Source organism: Pisolithus orientalis (genome assembly GCF_024613125.1).
Source record: "Pisolithus orientalis strain OTSU chromosome Unknown F5J12scaffold_70, whole genome shotgun sequence".
NCBI lineage: Eukaryota > Fungi > Basidiomycota > Agaricomycetes > Boletales > Pisolithaceae > Pisolithus > Pisolithus orientalis.
In genome coordinates this window covers 48,327-69,869 of record NW_026260851.1, presented here as the reverse complement: position 1 = coordinate 69,869, position 21,543 = coordinate 48,327, and the positions used below count along the sequence as shown (strand labels likewise).

The following is a 21,543-nucleotide window of genomic DNA, read 5'->3' as shown; positions in this document are numbered from 1 at the left end:
ACATCACACTGAAGGAACATGATTGACTATGGGAAATCAAGATAGAACAACATACTGCTGCTATGGAAGAGCACTTGTGATCAGAACTAAAGAAGGTTGATGATGATGTGGTGACACACTCCCAAGCAGAGAAAGAGAGGGAATTAGCAGCAATTGTTCAACACAATATGTGACATAGACATGTAAGTGACCAAACTATGTAGTTTGTCAGGCTATGCTGACTGCCCTCAGACAATGCAAACAGCATCTCAAGCTGAACTAGCATGCTTTCCAGCTGAATCCAAGTCTCCTACCTGCCAGGACAACCAGCCACAAACACCATGACAAGCATCCACTGCACCACTGCCCTGGCATGCATGAACTCCATATTTGGATGCTATCAAGAAGATCAAATGAACCTGAGCAGCTTCATGAAGAACCCACCTCATTGGCATATCTCACAAGGTAAGGAAATATATGACTTGATATGAATATCTCACCAACAATAGCCTATTGACAATGAAGAGTTCCAATCTACTGCTTCAGAACTGAGGTATCACACACAAACAACAGTGATCCTGTATCAATGGTGGAGGCAATTGCCAAGGGGGTTGAAGCTGTGCTTTGGAAAGTACTTGGTGATGGTGCTATCACTATGGCATGAACAGGGCAGTCACAGTGGTCACCTCAAAAACAAAAGGAGGTGAATAAAGAAGTGGAGATAGAGAAGGCTACAGAGCCACAAGGACATCATGATCTTATACTGGTAAGTGACATTGCTAATTCTGTTCATGTGTTAAACCAGCTGTGATAGAGTGAAGTCTGTTGCTTCTTCAAGGAAAAACTCAAAATAAGTCAGGACCATGAATTTATTGTGAACAAAACAGCCACCCCTGATGATGTCCATGCATACAAACACGAAGATGGTCCACCACCCAACATGGACTCACCAACTTTCAACCTCACACAGGGCTATTCCTCACCATGGAATTCTTTCATCATCGACCACCTGCTCAACAAATTTCAGAGATCAGGCAATGAAGAACACTGGCCTGTAATGAAGTCCAATGATTATGTGTTGGAAATCTTACATGAATGCTACAAACATCTATGCATGACATGGCAGAAAGCTTGGCCATGTATTACAACAAAGGGCACAGTAGAAACTTCCACTGAGATTGAAGAATGCTTGGTAGTGGAACAAACCTGGGTACTCAAAGAGGGCAGACAGACCACATGACAATGAAATGTAGGGTGTTGATTTTGCTGTTTCATACAAGTAACTCAACCTGTTTTAGAAATATCAACATTGATGTGCTGTTCTCAAACATATCATTGCTCTCAAGAAAGAATCCATGAATGGCGAAGGTGATCTCCATGCTTGGCAATGGCTCCTGCAGCTGATCCACACACTGGGTGAGCATGGGATGAGTTCCAAGGACAGTGACATTGACAATAACATCATGACTATCCTTGGAGTTAAGAATATGGCATGGCAATGCAGTGTCAAATGGGAACTTGATATTATTGACCTCCAGAGACTTTTCAACAATGATGTTTTTGCACTCCAAGGATCAAAGCCTATCCAGAGGTTTCATGCACTTGGAAACCCCCAAAGTTTGTGCACTCCAGTCCCAGGCTTACCACAGTCTATCTATGATTCCATTTGGCTTTCTGGGCTTACTCACCATGAATGGGACTGCCTGAAAGTATCAGAGGAACCATTTCCATGGATGGAGATAGCCATTGCCTGATACTAGATACCAAATGTAGTGTATGTACATATGTATCAATACTAAGAACATCTATGTGAAAATGGATGATCACACTGAGTGGTTGTTGTGTGACCACAGGGCAATCATTGGGTGATGAACAGGTGACTGTCAGGCGATTAGTACAGGCTGTGGCAAAACTGAAAGTGTAGGCACATGTAGGAACACTAATTCTAGACTTTGAAGTAAAATTTGTTACTGGAATTTTGGCAGTACTTTGTGTATTGTCAGTTATGCAAATTAGGACAAAACTTAAAGTTTCACCCCACACTGCATGTGTTCACCTTGTTTACAAGGTCACTCCAGCCTGAAATGTGAGACACATTTTTTGACATCCACACTCATGCCAGTCAACCAACTCCACTCAGCACAACCCACTGGTCATGACTGCTGGAACCACCCACTGCCATGCAAGCTAAGGGTTGCCATGCTGGGGAAAGGCAATAGTACAGAGGTAGACTGAAGAGTATTTTTATCTTTATATACAATCAATCAGTCTCTATTTGTTTATATATCCCTTCTGTCATCTTTGTCAGATCCCACCATTGCCTTGTCTCTTCATCCATTTTGTGCAGATGCTTGTCTTCCCTTCAAGAGTATTCACTAGGATGCTGAGTGAACAGTTGGTCATTGAAGTCTCTTAGCAGCTGGATTGTCTCATGCCCATGGCTACACAAGAGTGCCACATATGCATTAAATGGAGTCAACTGACCACAAGGTGGTGTGCCAATGTTGACTATGCAGTGCTTGAGTGTTTGAGCTTGTGTGTGATAATCCATAAATGCATATGCTGGTGTTATTGGCAACTGCACATGGGAGATTGTTGATCAGTGTAGGGAGCTGTCTACTCCCTGAGGCTGAAACAGGATACTGCCAGTAAAATCCACTGCCTCCGTGACAAGCCCCTAGAGCTCTGTGCCTTCGGAGTTCTTCTGCTTGCTGCCTCATGTTCTGTCTTACCCCCTTTCAGCCTTGGAGTTTCTCTAGTCATCAATAAGCCAATCCAAAAAATTCCATGTTTGCCCAGAGTCCTCAATAGGCTCCACCCAGCCACATTGCCAGCCATCTGTGCAGCTCATTGCTAAAAAAAAAAACCCTGTTGCCCCTGTTGCCCCAAATTCTGCAATCTGACCCCTCAAACCTGGACACTTTTACCTTCTGCACTGCTGCTGTCCCACTACCCCCACTCTCCACCTGTATGCATATCCTTGTTCTGTTGTAAGATACCCCCCTTGCCCTTGTTCCTGTTACTCTCATTTACCACTTGCCAGACTAATTCATGTGCATCTGTATTTCATGTATGAGCTGATTTTTTTCTGCCATTTAACAGTATCATGCCTCTGAGCATTGCCTTAGATGTGGTATTGATTATAGCAAGTGACTGTACCTATATTGTGCAAAGTCTTGCTGTCAATCACCAAAGCTGCAATGCCTGTGTATGCTGCCTTCACAAGCATACCACTAGCACCTCAGCAGGCAAGATTGTCCATGATCATTTGTATCATCTTCAACTTGCCAACACCACCCTCCCCTGGAATGATCATACACAGCTGATTGGGACACCCACCCATGACAAACTGTTGTAAGTGCCAATCATTGATGTTGTGTGCTCAGTGTTGATCTTCTAACAGGTCATTGATGTCTGTTGGCTCAAGTCTGTTTTCATCACCCACCAGTTGTGCAAGCATGTAGGTGCCTCCTGCATCTATGCCTGCCATGCCATTTTTTTCAATGACACTGCCCTGGTCCATTTCATCATTGGCCATGACTGACATCTGGTTTTGGTTAGCACTATCCACCATGGTATGCATGGTGGTCATCCATCCTTCTAGTTGAGGTACATCCCCTCCTACAGCTATTCAATATGAATAATTATCTGAGGGCTGGGTGGGGGCACTGGCTGTGAATACCCCATACTGTAGTGCTATGGCTAATGTCTGTTTAGCATGAGCTTGTTCTCATGCTGAAAGTTGATCATGTTGGAAAGTTGCAAGGTCTGCCTTGAAGAGAGTTGCTGTCCAGTCCTTGCAATCCTCTGAGTCATTGGCAGTATCCACCACAATGTCTGCCAATTGATGATCACATACCAGTGCATAGTGTTGACATGCCTCACCAGGAACTGATGCTGTTTTGCATGCTGTTTTAGAGTCATAATAGTATTGCAAACTGGCCAGCACACATGTCACCCATGGTGTATTTGAACTGTTCATACATTCAAAAGCAGCACTCCATCCCTTGTCCTTGCCTTTCAGATCAGCTGCTATTTGCCATGGCTTCAACAAGGCCAACATGCATGTGCAGTAGAAATCATATGTGTTGCTGTCATCATGACAGGGTAGCCATGGGCCTACAACTTGAGGGAGCATATTGTGTCCTTTGGCTCAATGAACCCAGCAGTGTGTTTGAGCTTTGGGGTGATGCTCTTGATAAGGTGAGTGCATATGAGCTGTCCAGCCCCTTGTGTGAGATGTTCACTAACTTTGCTCCTCATCCTTTGGTGTATAACATTCTTCCCATGTATCACACATGAATGTGAGAAGTGACAGTTCCTCCAACTCAGTGCTGTGTTGGAGATAATCTTGCATTTGTGTGCTTGTATACAGCTGCCCTTGACCACTGCACAGTAATGTCACAACATCATTATTGTTGTCTCTGTCCATGCACTCCTTGTCCTCACTGTTCATGTGGTATGATACCTGGCCAGACATGACAGTGTGTACACTGGCCATCATGCTGCATGGGTGACATATGTATTAGCTTTCCTTTCTGTTGAACCTACCAAGAACTCTGGGTAAAAGCCTCTAAGGGTACTGAATAATGGTCCTGTGTACACCACAGTGTAGTGGTGTGATGTGAATGTGTCACCATATCCCATCAGGTACAATACAACCTGTGGTCCCTATAGTTCTGCTTCACAATTGATCATGTTGATACAGCAGTATATCAAAAGGCAGTTGTGTTCACAGACATCATCATACTTTGGATTATTTATGTGATAGGGCAATGCTGATGCCATCAAGGCAGAAAGGTTGTGGCTCTTCTTTTGTTTTTTGGTGGTGTATGCAGTGATATAGAACACAATGTCTTTAGTATCTACACTGTTTGTGTTAATTTTGAGGTCATTGTTGCATCACATCGTCATCACAAAGGCAGGGCAACATGCATTTATATATCCATACATCCATCATGGTCCCCAATTCCCTTCCAAATGTGAAAAGTCTTGACTGTTCATGGCCTCTGGACCATTGTTGCTGGTACAGACATGGAGGTAAAACCTCCAGACCAGAAAACTCATCCTGATGAGTATGAGGAATGGCTCCTCAAGGACCAGGAAGCATGTGCACAAATCACACTCACACTCAAGGATGAACCCCTTAGCAGAGTGCTGTATGTGAAAACTGCTGCTGAGACATGGAAGAAACTCAGTGAGAGATATGAAGGAAAAGGCAAGCAGACTATTGCCTGCCTCATCAGCAAGTTGTTCTGAGGAACACTTGCAGACAACCAACCAATGGAGATGTAGCTGAATGCAATGCATCAGCAGGCTCATATTCTTGCCTCACTTGAAAAACCACTCAAGGACTCACTTGTAGCCATTGCAATGGTCATCTCACTCCCACCATCATACTCTACCCTCTGCACAATCCTAATGTTGTCAAATGACAAGATATCTCCTGAGATGGTTATTTCCCAAGTCCTTGTTGAAGAAAAGTCACAACAAACTTTGAAATCACATTCTGCTCTTGCTGCAAAGACAAACACAGGCAAGAAGTCAAAAATGGCAGACAAGAAGAAGAAAGAGAAGAAGCGTGCCTATGCACCATGTGGCAAGACAGGACACACAGAGGACAAATGCTACAAGAAGACAGCAGATGAAGCAGCTAAAGCTCCATCCCAAAGTACCTTGCATGGGGATAAGGACAAGTCAAAGGAGAGGTCAGAACTGACAGCAAAGATTGCAGCTGTGGCAGAAGAAGAGGAAGGCACTCTTCACTTATTCATAGCTTGCACATGCCCAGAAAATAGTGCATCAGAGTGGGTTGTAGACTCTGGGGCCTCCACACACATGTGCTGCCAGTGGTCATGGTTTATGACATTCAGAAAACTGGTCCCCTCTCAACCAGTGATCATTGGTGATGGCAGAACAATCCAAGCCATAGGCAAGGGGAGAATCAAACTCTCCATGCACCTTAAGGATGGATGCACAAGCAAAACCATCCTACAAGACATATACTGTGTTCCTGATCTCGACACAAACCTCATGTCAGTCCCCTCCTTGGCCTTGAAAGGACTAAAAGTTACCTTTGGAGAACAGACATGCCAGGTTCATGCAGAAGGCCAGGTTGTAGCTCTTGCCACCAAATGCAGATCCCTCTACATACTTGAAGCTAGTGTCATATCAGGGAGCCATGCTGCCAATATCATCAATACCCCAGATGCACTTGATGCAAATGAGCCAAACATGTCTCTCACCTCTCAGATGATGATATCCAAAGCTACTCTGATTACGTGGCACCATCATCTTGGACATGCCAATGTCAAACATGTCCTAAATTTGCTGGACAAGGACATGGTGTCTGGAATGGATGTCTGTCATAGGGACCAGGGAGATCAGCACACACACATGCAAGGCCTGTCTCGAAGGCAAACAACACAGGGACCCTATTTTGTCAAAGTCAGACATGGAAAATCCATGCATACTACATCAGACTTACACAGATGTGTGTGGACCCATGGAAACAACAGCATGGACAGGCCACAAGTACTTCATGACCTTCATCGATGGCCATTCACATCATCTAGTGGTGAAATTGGCTAAATCAAAGGACAAAGTCTTTGCACTCACAAAGCAGTACTTTGAGAGAGCAGAAGCAGAGACAGGTTGTCAGCCAAACTATCTTTGGAGCAATGGTGGTGGCAAATATGGCTCAAAGGAATTTGAAGCCTACCTGAAGTCCAAAGGGATACACCATGAGAGGATGAATGCATATACACCACAGGAAAATGGAGTAGCAGAGCACATGAATCACACTATTGTAGAATCTGCATGTGCTATGCTAAGTGATGCTGGCCTACCCAACAAGTACTGGGGAGATGCAATCCTCCATATGGCACACATAATAAATTGCCTGCCTACAAGGGTACTCAAGCAAGATCTTACACCCTACAAAGCATACACAGGAAATAAACCAGTAATTTCTCATCTACAGGTTTTTGGATGCACAGCACATACCCACATACCTGAGGAAAAGTGGCAGAAGCTGGGAGTTAAGTCCCTCAAATGTCAGTTCCTAGGCTACTCAGAGAACAAGAAGGCATACACCTGTGTACACAAGTCTTCAGGTCAGATCATGGAAATGTGTGAGGTTGTTGTTGATGAGGGAGATGGGACAGACAAGTCCCAAGTCCAGATTGACATTGTTGTCAAGGGAATGAAGCCTGTAGCACCTGCTATCAGTGATCAGACCACTCATCAGGAAATTAACACTTTACTATTTTTGACCTTTTTGTGACTCTTTTTGACTTTTTTGTGACTATTGTGACTATTTGTGACTTTTTGGGAAGGAACCTACTATCTGTACTTTTTTTTTGACCATATACAGCATTTTGAAGAATGAAAAGAGAACAGAATCTATTGAGACAACTAAGTGATGATATATCTAAGCCAAGAAGACTAGAAAATGTCTGAAAATTCAGAGATATTGAGCCATTGGTGTGATGCACACTGTCTGAGAGAAAAATCACAATATCTCTTTGGAACCTCCATCAATTTGAATGGATGTGGTATCTACTGAAAGCTATGAATTAGGTGGTTTGAAAAGGACCAAAATCAGCAAGAAAAGTGCAGCCATGCCTGCAGGACATGGGTAATGATAGTAGATTCCTTCCCAAAAAGTCACATTAGTCACAAAAAGTCAAAAATAGTAAAGTGTTATTTTCCTGATGCTCAAGGGCACAAGTACCAACCTACAGAGGAAAATAGCAGCTCTGACAGCTCAGATGTGGCCTTGGAAGGAGGAAATAACCTAGTACATGACTGGGGGGACCTAGACGACACTATGGCTACTAATGGTGATGAGGCAATCGCAAATGATCAGGATGTTTCAACACTTGAGCCCAGAGCTCAAGTCCAGAATGAAAAAGGTGTTAGTGGGTTGAACCATGGGAATGATGAGGACAAATGCACCTTGGAATGAAGGCACCAGGCAATGCCTATGCCTGGTCGACACCCTGGGTCACCATGAACACCTCCAGGACCATATCCAGTCTCAATACCACCTCCAGGTGTCAGAAGATCATCTAGAATTCGAAAAACACCTGTAAAAGATGATGATCAACATTACTTTGTCAATGCCTATGAATGACACACACTACCTGTGATGGGGGACTCTGTGGGAAGGGATGAAGGTGGTGAGAGTGGCAAGAGAGTGCTGGAGAGCATGGAAATGGTGAGTGAAGGTGGTGATAGGCCTCATGGCAAACAGCAACACCACAATGCTTACCAAGCAAACATGTCATGTGATCACAAACCAGCAACCTTCGCAGAGGAAATGTGTCATCCTGATGCTGATTGCTGGTATGCAGCCATGGCTGATGAACTCACAATGTTTAAAAATATAGGATTATATGAAGAGGTCCCTTGGCTGCCTGATTGAAAGATCATTGACTCAAAATGGGTCTACAAAATAAAATGAGGACCAATGGGCAAAATTGATAAATACAAGGCATGACTTGTCACAAAAGGATTCACACAGGTGCATGGTATTGACTACATGGAGACATTTGCACCCATAGCCAAGTTCTATATGATAAGAATTCTACTTGCCCTTGCTGCTAAGTACAATCTCAAAGTTCATCAGATGGACATGAAGTCTGCCTTTTTGAATGGCAAACTTGAGGAAGAAATTTATCTTTGCCCCCCTCAGGCTTTTGAGACTCTAGCAATGTCATCTGGTGCCTTTATCATGTGCTCTATGGACTCACACAAGCTCCAAAATCCTGGTATACAAGACTTTGAGAAGTTTTTGAGTCACTTGGGTTCATGCACAGCAACACAGACCATAGTCTATTCTTCAAGGTTGAAGATGGTGCCTTAATCATCATAGCTGTGTACATTGATGATAACTTAATCCTGTCAAAGAGCTGTGAAGCCATTGAACATCTAAAAACCCAACTGTCAGCCAAGTATGACCTCTCAGACTTGGGAGAAGCTTGTTGGATACTTGGGATGGAGATTATATGAGATTGCGACAAGGGAACAATAGAACTCTCCCAATGTCATTATATAGAGTCAGTTCTTGAGTGTACAGGCATGCAGGATGGCCAGACAGTGTCCACACCCATTGAGCAAAACCTATAACTCAAAAAACTTGATGCCCCTGCATGCAACCTTCAGTCATATCAATCAGCACTCAGCATGCTGATGTATGCCATGTTGGTGACATGACCTAACCTTGCTTTCGCTGTAGGTGTACTCAGCAGGCATGTTGCTACCCCTGGAGACCAACATTGGTCTGTGCTGAAGTGGGTCTACCAGTACCTATGCAAAACTTCGAGTGCATGTCTACAGTACACAAGGGACCCTAGTGGCTCTCCCTCATTGGTTATGCTGATGCAGACTGGGCCACAGATGTTAATGACCATTGCTCAGTCTCAGGCTATGTCTTTATCCTGTCCAGTGGAGTTGTAAGCTGGTCTTCAAAGAAACAAGTATCAATAATAGAATTGATGAATTGAATGGCATGGACAGCATTTTTGAGCTGAGGACAAGGAGTTTGAGCTGGGTCAGGTTCAGGGAATTCTGGGGCTGGCTGGGGAGACACTTGGAACAGCAGATCAAGGGTGCACAGGTGAGGTGGGAAGAGCTGCAGAAGCTGAAGGATGAACTCCAGGACCTGTAGATAACCAGATCATGTCTGCAGATATTTTTGTACTTGTATGTTCTGAAAATTTAAGACTCTTTTGTGTGTCAGTATTAGTACTAAAGTGAGTGAAGGAAAAACAAGACCTTTGAATGAAAGAGTGTCATGGAATTTTTTTTTGACTGTTTCTTGTGAGCAGTGTGGTTTTTTATATGAGATGAAATGGGTATTGATAAAAGTCTTGCAGAAGCACCAGTCAGCTGGGTGACTTCAATATGAGTGCTATTCTGTGGGAAATAGGGGTATAGATGAAAGGCAGAAAAGCAGAATGTGAAGACAGTGCCATCTAATCCTGCAAGAATTTATGAGCCACCTTTAGTGAGTTGGACAATGATCATTGTTCCCAGGTAGCATGGTTTAGTTTTCTGGTTGAGTTCTAGCTCAATGCAAGAATTCCAAACAAGGATGAGTGACCCTGGTTCAAAGTCAAAGTCTTTGATGGTATGCCCAAAATGAGCAATGAAATCCTTAGCTGACACAAAGTGGGATATCAGGACTAGATCATGGATGCAAGTGAGGTCTTTGGGATGTTTCTGGAGCTGGTGAGCATGATGAGCAATGAGATCAGTAGTCAAATAAAATTCTGCCTTGAAAGGGGCCAAGAATGTTGCTTGATTGCTCCTTGACTCTGCTCCACATGGCACCCTGACTAGGACCCCAAAAACACTTTTGCCCTTGTCATGCCAGCCCCAGCAGCAGAGGCCCATCACAAGCACCTGCAATGTATAGTAGCATTCTTCAGGAATACAATGCTAAGACACATCATCCAACTCCCTAATCCACAGAGCCAGCAAGCCCTCTGTACACTTGACAACCCATGACCACAACAGGACAAACATCCTTAAGGTCAGGTTCCCACACCATGTCAAGCCCCCTGCTGGGACCCTGTATGTCTGGTGTGGCCCCACCCAGCAAAACCACTGGAAGCAGTGGCATCCCACTTGATGATATCATCAATGACCCAGAAGCAGAAATCAAAGATGCAGGAACAGCAAGAACCCTCCTAGACCAAATGTACATGATCCATGGAGAACCAGCATCGCCAGAACACATCTCCCAGGCACTCTTCTACATATTGCAAGCAAAAAATGTCAACAACACACTATGCCTTACCATCCATGCCACAGCATTCCTCATTAAGGAACTAGTGGTACCAGCCCTGGCTGACTCCATCATCAGGGCAGTCACAGATAAACTCAACAGTTTGGTACTGATCACAATCTCCCCCCATGTAGGAAAGATACTGGCAGCTGCTGACAACCTAGAGAAGATCATCAAGAAAGCTAGCAAAAACATCCAACTGCTCAATGCCAGGGTCACCAATCCCATCAATCTGCCATCCAATGCCCCCACCCACTCAAGCATCAACCACCTGGAAGGCAAAGTACAAAGCCTTGTTGACAACTTAGGAACAGTCAAATCAGTGCTAGAAGTGAAAAATCTCCTCAAATCCAATGCCCCCCCAGCTCCTTTCCCCATATCCTACAGGGACATTCTTGCACCAGCAACAGTCAACCTGAACTGCCTCCTAAGGGATGGCCTCTATAGGGGCCTAGACAGACTCTGCCCATACAAGGATAAAAGGGAACCAGTCTGGTGCCTCAAATGTCAGTGAACAGGTCACCTGGCAAAGGATTGCAAACAAGCTGAAGATACTTGTGGCCAGTGCACCCAACCATACTGCATGCAAGGGTGCAACTCCCTCACAGCCTACTGCATCATCTGTCAGAGTGACACCCACCCCAGCAATGACAGACAATGCCCTGGCTTCATAAGACAGTGCAACATGCTATATGACCACACCCCAGAGAACAGAATGCTGTATTTCCCAACATCAGATGAATGGACACAGGTAGAGCTACCCCCACACCCCCAAGACCCCATCAAGTGGACCAGACCCCCCCCCAAACCAGCTCACCACCCAAGGTCAGCTGAGGCAAATGACCTTAGGTGAGGTCATGAACATCCACACCCATGTCCCCAAATGTGGTCAACACAACATGATATGAGGGGGCAGAGGAGGCCCACCCCCTCATCCCCAAGCCCTACTTCACCCCCTACCACCCCACCCCAACTTCCAGCCTGCCACAACCCTACCCCCAGTGATGTCTGAAAACCATACACAAAATAATGCATTGACTAAACTACACATATGGCAACAAAACCCTAATACATCCCACATAGCCCTGCACTCACTAATCAACAGCCAATTAGCTGAAGAATGGGACATAGTCATGCTACAAGAACCACTGATTGATCAACTTGGCAACACCAGAGCAAATACCCACTGGAGGGTGGTATACCCATCAGTGAAACTAGCACAGGGTGTGAAGCCCCAGGTGGTTACCCTGATAAACTTGAAAGTTAGCACTAACTCCTGGGAGCAGATTGACTTCCCATCTGTGGACATGGTGGTCACAAGGATGAGGATGTTGAAAGGGGTGTACACACTTTTCAACATGTACAATGACTGCAAGCATGACTGTATGTTGGAGGGAATAGGGACGTTCCTGGCAGAGAGCATAAGAGACATCAGGAAGGGTGAAAAGTGATGGAATGACCTGGGTAGGTGACTTTAACAGACACCACCCCATGTGGGATGAGGAATGTAACCACCATCTCTTTATGGCCTCTGCAATTGCATTGGCACACAAGCTACTGGAATTAGTGGCAGACTATGGCATGGCCCAGGCCCTGCCCAAGGGCACCCCCATGCTCCAGTCCTCCTCCTTGGGGAACTGGGCACATCCAGACAATGTCTTTTGTACAGAGTCAGTGTTAGCAGACCTACTCAGGTGTGACACCAGCCCAGAGGACCACAGCCCCAATACCAACCAGCTCCCAATACTGACATTACTAGATACAACCCTCACCCCCTTGTTGACACCCCCACTCCTCAACTTCAGGGAGGTTGACTGGAAGAAGTTCAACAGTACACTAAAAGCTGAGCTAGTGAAGTTAGGCCCCCCAATGACCATCATCAGCAAGCCAGAGTTCCAGAGAATGGCCAAAGGCATAGAAGAAGCCCTGCACAGGACCATGGAGAAAGAGGTCCCAAGAACATGCCCACACCCCCATAGGAAAAGATGGTGGATGAAAGAGCTGACAATAATGTGCAATGAGCTGAAAATGCTAAGTAAAGCATCACATACATTCCATGCATTACACAATCACCCCAGTCACAGCCAGTGTAAGACAAAAGCCAAGGAGTATGACAAGGCCATTCAGTCAGCAAAAAAGAACCACTGGAGGGACTGGTTTGAGGAGGCAAACAGCAATGCCCTGTGGATAGCAAACAGGTACATATCCAAGCCCCATGGAGATGGCAACAAAGCCTGAGTACCAACACTCAAGAAACTAGATGGCAACAGAGTCACATCCATGCTCAGCACCAATGAAGACAAGAGCCAAGCCTTAACAAGCATGCTCTTCCCTCCCCCTCCACCCCAATCCTCAATGCTGCAGGACTACAGATACCCACTGCTGGAAGCACAGTGGACAACCATCACAAAGGACCAGCTTGCATGCAAGATCAAAAACCTCAGCCCATACAAGGCCCCAGGGCCTGATGGGGTGGCTAACATCATTTTCCAGAAGTCTCCTATCCTATCGAGCTACTTGTTACACCTCTTTAATGCAGTGTTCATGCTACAAACCTACTATGACCCTTGGAGGGAATTGACAACAGTAATTCTCTGCAAACCCAGAAAAGCAGACTACACCACACAAAAGGCTTATTGCCCAATTGCACTCCTCAACACCACAGCAAAACTCCTCTCAGCAATTGTAGCAGAAAACACAATGTACATCCTCAAGAAACACCACCTACTCCCAGGCACTCACTTCAGCAGTAGGCCAGTCTGTTCAACTGAAGATTCACTAATCCTACTAGAATCCATGATATGGCACACATGGCAATAAAAGCAAGTGGTCTCCACACTCTTCCTTGACATCAAAGGAGTGTTCCCAAATGCTGTCACAGACCACTTGTTACACAACATGAGGAAGTGGGGCCTACCTACTGAAATCATTAACTACACAGGGTGGCTACTCTCCAACAGGAAGACCAAGATTTGCTTTGATGACTACAAATCCAATTGGTTTGAAATCTGCAATGGAATAGGCCAGGGAGACCCACTATCAATGATCCTCTATGTAACTTACAGCTCAGACCCAGTGGACAGAGCCAAAGGAAAAAATGAACACTAGCCTTTGTGGACAACACCACCTTCATAGCTATCAGTAAAACCTTCGCAGAAACCCATACCATCCTATGTGACATGATGGAACAAGACAATGGCAGCTATGCTTTGTCTAAAGATCACAACTCCTGATTCAAGACCAGCAAGTTTGCACTGATGGACTTTACACTCAACTGCAATAAACCCAGGCCACCATTAATGCTAAGAGATACCACCATAAATCTGTCAACTACTCACAAGTTCCTAGGTGTGATACTCAATCAAGAACTAAGGTGGAAGACACAAGCAATGCAAGCTCTAGCAAAAGGCACAAAGCAGGCCCTCCTGCTTCAAAGGCTCTCTATGACCTCATGGGGCATCCTATGGAGAATCCCCAGCAGGCCATGGAGAATCTCCAGCATGACATGGAGAATCCCCAGCAGGCCATGGCAAATCTCCATTGTGGCATGGAGAATCCCCAGGGTCCATGGAGAATCTCCAACATGACATGGAGAATCCCCAGCCAGCCATGGAGAATCCCCAGCATGCCATAGAGAATCCCCAGGGGCCATGGAGAATCTCCAACATGACATGGAGATTCTCCAGCATGACATGGAGATTCCCCAGTGGGCTGCATCAGGAAAACAAAACTTTTTCTAAGTGGTCTAATAGTCTACACTGCATCTAATGATGTCTTGATATTTGCAGCACTTTAGTGCTCATTGTCTAACATCATCTAATTCATGCTGTCTTACTGACACACTTTTTTTTCTGTGGTCCTAATGTGGTCTGTAAGTGACTTATTGATATCTTCATGCCACTATATTACTGTAACTCTTCATTCATAGTACTTGTCACAACCATGCATTTACTCTAAGTCCTTACTCACTCCACACCCTACTCCACTGCTCATTCACACTCTCTGCACCAACTCTGCCTGCACTCTACCATTCATGAGTCTCCTCCACTCTGCCTTCTGTTGGACTTGTACCAGTCTCTCATCAGACCATGCAGACCACCCTTGTGCACCACATGGCCCATCACCTGGACTGTTTCCTTTTTGGCTTGTCCTGTGTTACCTGTCATATGTTCTCCATCTGCCCTTCATTCATCATCCAGAAAGTTGTTACTTGAAAACTTATGAGTCTCCATATGTCAGTCCTGATTCCAGTTACTGCACCTCCATAGCAGTATAAAAGCATGTACAGTACTCCACTGTTCTCCAGTATGAACATCACCAAAGTTCCTACTCCATCTCTCTCCATCTTCTGACTGTCAGAGCTATCTCCAAACATCTGTCTGGTCTCTTCCTCTGAAATATGAGGGCTGACATCATGCAAGGGGGTAGTGCACAAGCTAAACCCAACACCCTCATTCTGCTCCATTTCTGCCTCAGCTGACTTTGTCCCTGCCAATCTTCCACTAGTCAGACTTCCATTCATCTGTGTCAGGCTTGCTTCCACACCTCTCTCCAGACTCAGCTAAGCATCAGAGTTGGTTGGAGTAGGCTCAGACTTGACAGTGCTCTATAGAACCATATGTGTCTTGCTTAATTCACTTGCTCTATACATTCCTTGGCATCCATTCCACTTATACATCTACCTTTCTGAGATAAGTTGTGATTAGAACAGTTAGAACAACCACTGTTTTCCTGATGCATGGAGAATCCCCACCAGGACATGGCCTGGTAAAGTGGGCCTATTTAGCCTGGGGAAAACTCAGGTTTGCCCTGGAAAGGTGTCTAATTAGCCTATGGGAAGCCCATGTTCTGCCTGGAAAGCAGGTCTATTTACCCTGGGGGAACCCAGGTCAGCCTAGAATGTAGGTCTATTTAACCTGGGGAAAGCCCAGGTTCACCCTGGAGAGCAGGTGTATTTAGCCTGGGGAAATCCCAGGATCAACCTGGAAAGCAGGTGTATTTAGCCTGGGGAAAGCCCAGGATCAACCTGGAAAGCAGGTCTATTTAGCCTGGGGAAAGCCCATGATCAACCTGGAAAGGGGGTCTATTTGGCCTGGAGAAAGTCCAATTTGGACCCCAGCTACCCTTTCATTTGATGTATAATATATATATATTATGGAGAAAATGTTTTCTCCAACCATATTAAATCACTGCCCTGGAGAATCTCCAGGAATGGTGTGAGTCAAAGTGAGGTTCAGTGGTGAAAACCAACCAAAACCAATACAAAAGACAATGAAAGCAAGTGGTGGTGTGCCTATGCGGTACCTAGATGGTAGAACCTGTTCTTTGGGAGGGTTTTTGCAAGCTACAACACTCAAAGATGAGTCTGAGGGTTGGGGGTGCTCCTGATGGGGAGGGAGCAAGAATGTGATAGAAAGTGATAGGGTAGACTGCTGTCAGCCTACAGAAGGATGGATGGTGACTTAATTCGATGTCCTAAGCTGTACTGAGCTCAGGGAGGGCTTGGAGCGAAGTATATGGATGATAGATGATGATAAGCGAAGTAGATGATAGCTAGACCCTTAATAAAGTCTCAACTATCGAAGCTGATGAATGATTTACTGAGAGATGATAAATTGCGAGCAAGAGGGGCTCTCTGATGTCTTCTTCTTTTTTTTTGCTACCTAAGTACAGTGACTTATATACAGTACAGGGGCGTTGCCTATGGAAAATAAGGTGCAAACACTTGGTAAGTGATTGGTAACTGATGAGTAAGGAATGTAAGCGATGGGTAATCATCTTGGAAAGCATTGGTAAGCATTGGTAAGGATAAGTAAGCCAAAAAGCGAAGAATCAGTAAGCAAAGTCAAAAGATTGGTAAGTATTGGCAATAGGTGAGTCAAAGACAGTCAGAATGTCACAGTATGAGTCAAGCAATGTCAGGAACTGGGAAAGTGCACTGGAATCACATTAGGGGGAGGGCGTGCATGTCACATCTCGAAGAGATCACTTCTAGGCCAAAGTGGGATGACAGAGAGGCAGCACTGATCTGATGCCAATATAGTACATCCAAAAGCGGACAGGGTGAGTCAGATGTCAACAGGGGTCAAGCTTTGGGGGTCTGTGGGGTGACAGGAGCATAGGGGATCGCAACTTTCCCCCCCAAACCATCCTCTCAGTGAAGCAAATAAAAACTTCATGAATGAGGCTCTGTTGGAAGAGAGGATGAAGGGGGAGTGCCTTCTGCTGTATCTTGCAACAAGGAGGCAAGATGTGCATCATACTCATCATGGATGCGATCAGGGAGAGTGGAGAACAGTAGATTATACTGTGGCTGTCGCAATTTTGGAAGAATGATGGACAAGACTGGTATGAAGATGTTGCAGGGGGCAGGGAGGAAGGATCCATATGCTTCTTGGACTGGAGAGACTGAAATGACCACATAAGACCTTTCCAAGTGAATGACAGACCTGAGGTGACCAAAGAACGTCCTCCTGGAGGTCATACTGACAAAAAGAACATGCTGTCCAAGCTGGATGGGCTGAGAGGGGGCAGATGAGGGTGGGATGTACCAGGATGCTTCAGGACAGAAGCTGGTAGGAACTCCTGGTAGATATATGTAGCCATGGTCCCTAGCAAAGGGGACAAGTGAAATGACTGATGTGGAGGCAGCCATATCAGAAGAATTAGTGAAATGAGTGTCTTTTGGAGGGAGTGCTGTAGAAACGTGTGGAGTGTGCAAATCCTTTCCAATCTTGGAAGGTAGGATCGCATGGCTGCACTACAAGCGAGTGTGGGAATGGTTTCGGTGTCCACAGAATTGGTGGAGATATGTCGAAAACCGGAATGCCATACATGGGCGCTTAAGAATTTTATTGGCACTTAGCTTGCCTCCTCCTTTTTCTTTGGCATTGACAACTTGTTCTTGTGCGAGGGATGACTGCTGACATTGCTGGCTGTCCTTCTTCGCATGAGGGCTATGGTCTTCACCTCCATTCATCAGCTACATCCATGTCCACCTCACCAAACACCTTTGGTGTGTGACAATGGTAGTGGAGAATCCCCAAAAGTTGGGAATTCCCAACAAAATGACACCTATTAGGTTAATACTTATGTCAAAATCTCCAGACCTAATAGGCCTCCAAGGGGGGTTGACTGAAGTGACCATGATCCAAAGAATGGCTATTCTAGCAGCAACAGGCATCATGAAAGCCATGCCCATGGACACCCTGTTAGCACATGCACATATCCTCCCAGCCCCCCAGCTCATTCAACACATGCTTTACAGAGCATCCCTACACTTGGCATCACTACCAGACACACACCCACTATATCAACATATCAATAGAGCAGCAAAAAGGAACATAAAATGCCATCACACAGCTCTACACCACCTCTTCCACAACCTGGAAATCAACCTGAGAACTGTCAAGGTAATCTGCCCATGCCTGCTGCCACCTAGTGGCCTCCCCATGCATACAATCACCATAGCCCCAGACAAAAAGGAAGCAGTCAGGAGTTTCACAAAAATCAAGGACCAGACCCTAGTGTTCACAGACAGATTGTGCACAGACAAAGGGGTCAGTGCAGCAACTGTCCTGTATGTAAACTACCAGCATATCACCACCCTATGCTACTGGCTAGGCAGTGCATCAGAGCATACAGTCTTCAAAGCAGAAGTGACAGCTTTGCTCCTGGCAGCCCACCTGCTGGCCACAACAGACAAAGTTACCTTCCCAGCATCAATACTCACAGACAATCAAGCAGTCATCTGATCCAGTGAGTGACTGTCAGCTAAACCTGGGCATTATCTACTCATGCACCTTAGATCAATGTTACAAGACTTACACAAAAGTGAATGCCTATCTAGAAGAGACATCATGCTACACTGGATAGCTGGTCACATGGAAATAGAAGGAAATGAACTGGCAGACAGAGAAGCCAAACTAGCAGTGAAAGGAGACAAGTCCATCAGCCTGCCAGAAGCACTTCCATCAACAGTAGCTGAATGCCTACCCCTCAGCATCTCTACCCTGAAGCAAACCCACACTGCCAGATTGAAAGCCCTCTGGAACAAAGAATGGAGAAATCCCCACATTACAGCAGGATGTCACACATAGACCCCTTCCTACCCAGTAACAAGTTTGTGAAACTAACCACTTCACTCCCTGAAAGGCAGTCAGGCCTGTATATCCAACTCTGCACAGGCCACATCCAACTTAACAGACACCTGCATTGTTTCAAATGCAATGGCATGCCCTTGTGCCTGCAGTGTGGTGAGACCACCCTGGAAGATGTCCATCACTTCCTGTTCCAATGCCCAAGATATGACAAGGAAAGACATGTTCTCCACAACACCTTGGGCAGAGATGCCAACTTGCTATCCTACATCCTCTCAAATGCAAACATGCAACCCCATCTCCTCAAATACATAACATGCACAAAATGACTACAGGAAACATTCAGTGAGGTATCCAAATGCAAATGTGACACCAGTTAAAAGCCCTAGCACAGGTAAAAGTGGCCACCCAGTTGAACCTACCCAAACCCTCCCATCCCACTCCTCACTGCACCACCACTTAGTGAGCTTGGGTGACATAGTGAAAGCTGTTCAACTTTGGCATTAAGAACATGTCCATGTATGCTTTGTAGAATAGGGGTTTGGGAATGGCAATGACTGGCAGAATATGTACATATGTGATCCAGACAGCAGATCTGGCACTCATGGCATGATTTAACATACCAGCAGACACCCTGCTCTAGCATGGGCCACCAAAAGTGAGTCAGCAAACACATGTGGGTCAAGAAGATACCCTTGTGCCCCAGCTCATTGTGAGCCTGGTGGAGAATTTTGAGGTGTTTGTGTGGGGCTACCACCAGCTGATGCCTTCTCTAGGGCTCCTTCCTCCACAGTTCCCCTCCTTTGACAAAATACCAAGTTGCAAGATGCACTAGGCTCTCCAACTCCCCCTCCTTCAACCCTTCTGGCATTTTCTTCATCCCCAAAAACTCCTCCACCATTCTCAACCTCTCCTCTCTCAGCTTCACTTTCTCTGTTCTCAGAATTTCAGTCTCAAGGTTTTCTGGCACCAACTCTTTGGTGGTAAAGATGCCTAGACTCTGTGGCAGGGCAAGACAAGAGATGAGTCTGATACAATGCTCAGAATTCCAAAGGGTAAGGCTGAGACTTGAAATGTGCTTCCCTACAATTCAAGAGCTCAACAGTGAAAGCCCCACACTCATCTATCCAGTCCCTGTAGTCCTTGTCCCCCTCATCTTCTTCTGCTCTCAGCCTCCTCAAAAGTCCATCCAGTGCTGTATGCTTGTGTGCTGGAACATGCACAAGCTTGAAATTGAATAGAAGAATTCTGGCAATCCAATGGTTTATGGTTGTGTTAGGCTGCAAGTCAGAATTGTTAATCATCCCTTTGATGTACTGTGCATCCACCTTGACAACAAGATTCCACATGCCAAAGATATGAAGCCAGATGTTGTGTAAGGCATGGAAAAGTCCAAATAGCTTGAGCTTGGCTTGGCTGTAGCAGCATTTGTGATCATTGAGGGTTATCAAGCTGAACCTAGCATGGTAGCATTTGCTGTCTTCCCCCTCTTGCATGAGGAGGTACCCAACAGCAATGTTAGAAGTGTTGACTGCTGAGATGACTTTCCTTTCAGAATTATAGTTGATAGTTTGCAATGTGGGGGATGAGATGATCACCTGGCAGAGGTACTCCATTGCTTCTCTATGTTTGTCATGGAATTCAAAGGGAACATCTTTCTTGGTCAGCTCAACAAGGGGTTGTGCATGTTTGGTGAAGTCTTTGATGAAGATCCTCCAGTATGAGCAGAGACCTAAAAATCTGTGCACTTCAGTAATGTTTGTGCAGTAAGGCCAATCTCTAATCTTTTGGACTTTAGCTTCATCTGGAATTCTGCCCTCAAACAACACCTTGTGCCCAACCACTATGATAGACAGTGCAGCAATGACACATTTCTTTGCTGAGACAGTGGCTCCCACATGGTGCAGATGGTGTAAGACTCAGTTAAAATTCTGCAGATGTTCCCAGATGAAGCATCAAATCCCAGAATTCTGTGGGATCATCTCATAGGTTCCATTAGGAGTTTTGGTGACAGGATTTGGGGCCTTTGATAGGACATTTGTTGATAAACAGAATGGTGACTTCCAGAATTTCATCCTTCAAAATCCAACAGATGTCTCCATGGAAAATCTGGACAGCATTTGTGTAGTCCATAGGAAGTTTGGTGAGTCAAAGGGTACCAATAGGGGTTTGGAAGGTAGTGAGGTCGCAGTAATCATCATGGATGGTGTTATGATCATATCTGACCATAAGATCTAAAATTCTGTGGACCAAATGGCAGGTGAAGGCTTCAACAATTGAATTGACAAAGGGGGGGATGGCTGAGTCCTGAATAGAAATGGCATTTAGAGGTTGCAAGTCATGGATGAGGTACAGAGATTTTCCATCCTTCTTGACTATGCAGAACCATTTTGAGTGATAGGATGACATAGAAAGTTCATAAACCCCTGTGGAAATCTTTTGTTTGATGATGTTAACAACTTCACAGAATATAACTGGATGAATGGGAATATTATGCTTGACCTAAGGCTTGTGGGCTAGCATAGGTATCTTCAGAGGTGGGAACATATCCTCTCAAAAGGTCCCTCTTTCTGAAGTGTCCCAAGCAAAGGCATCCTCTTGCTCCCTGACCAACCATTGCACTAGGTGGGAAAAATGCTGGGGACTCAGGACTCTGAAAGATCTCATCTA

General features: G+C 45.3%; 2 protein-coding genes across 2 annotated transcripts; one reads left to right on the top strand and one right to left on the bottom strand.

The window, feature by feature from the left end:
• Positions 1 to 3,220: 3,220 nt before the first annotated feature.
• On the bottom strand, positions 3,221 to 4,459 carry F5J12DRAFT_786847 (uncharacterized protein; the record flags this gene model as incomplete). Its single annotated transcript, XM_051743535.1, has 4 exons — positions 3,221 to 3,328; positions 3,425 to 3,606; positions 3,865 to 4,098; positions 4,231 to 4,459. 4 exons carry the CDS (start codon positions 4,457 to 4,459, stop codon positions 3,221 to 3,223), a joined length of 753 nt encoding a protein of 250 aa, XP_051594837.1.
• Positions 4,460 to 10,535: 6,076 nt separating this feature from the next.
• On the top strand, positions 10,536 to 11,288 carry F5J12DRAFT_898169 (uncharacterized protein; the record flags this gene model as incomplete). Its single annotated transcript, XM_051748088.1, has 1 exon — positions 10,536 to 11,288. The coding sequence occupies one exon, from the start codon at positions 10,536 to 10,538 to the stop codon at positions 11,286 to 11,288; it is 753 nt and encodes a 250-aa protein (XP_051594836.1).
• Positions 11,289 to 21,543: the final 10,255 nt, after the last annotated feature.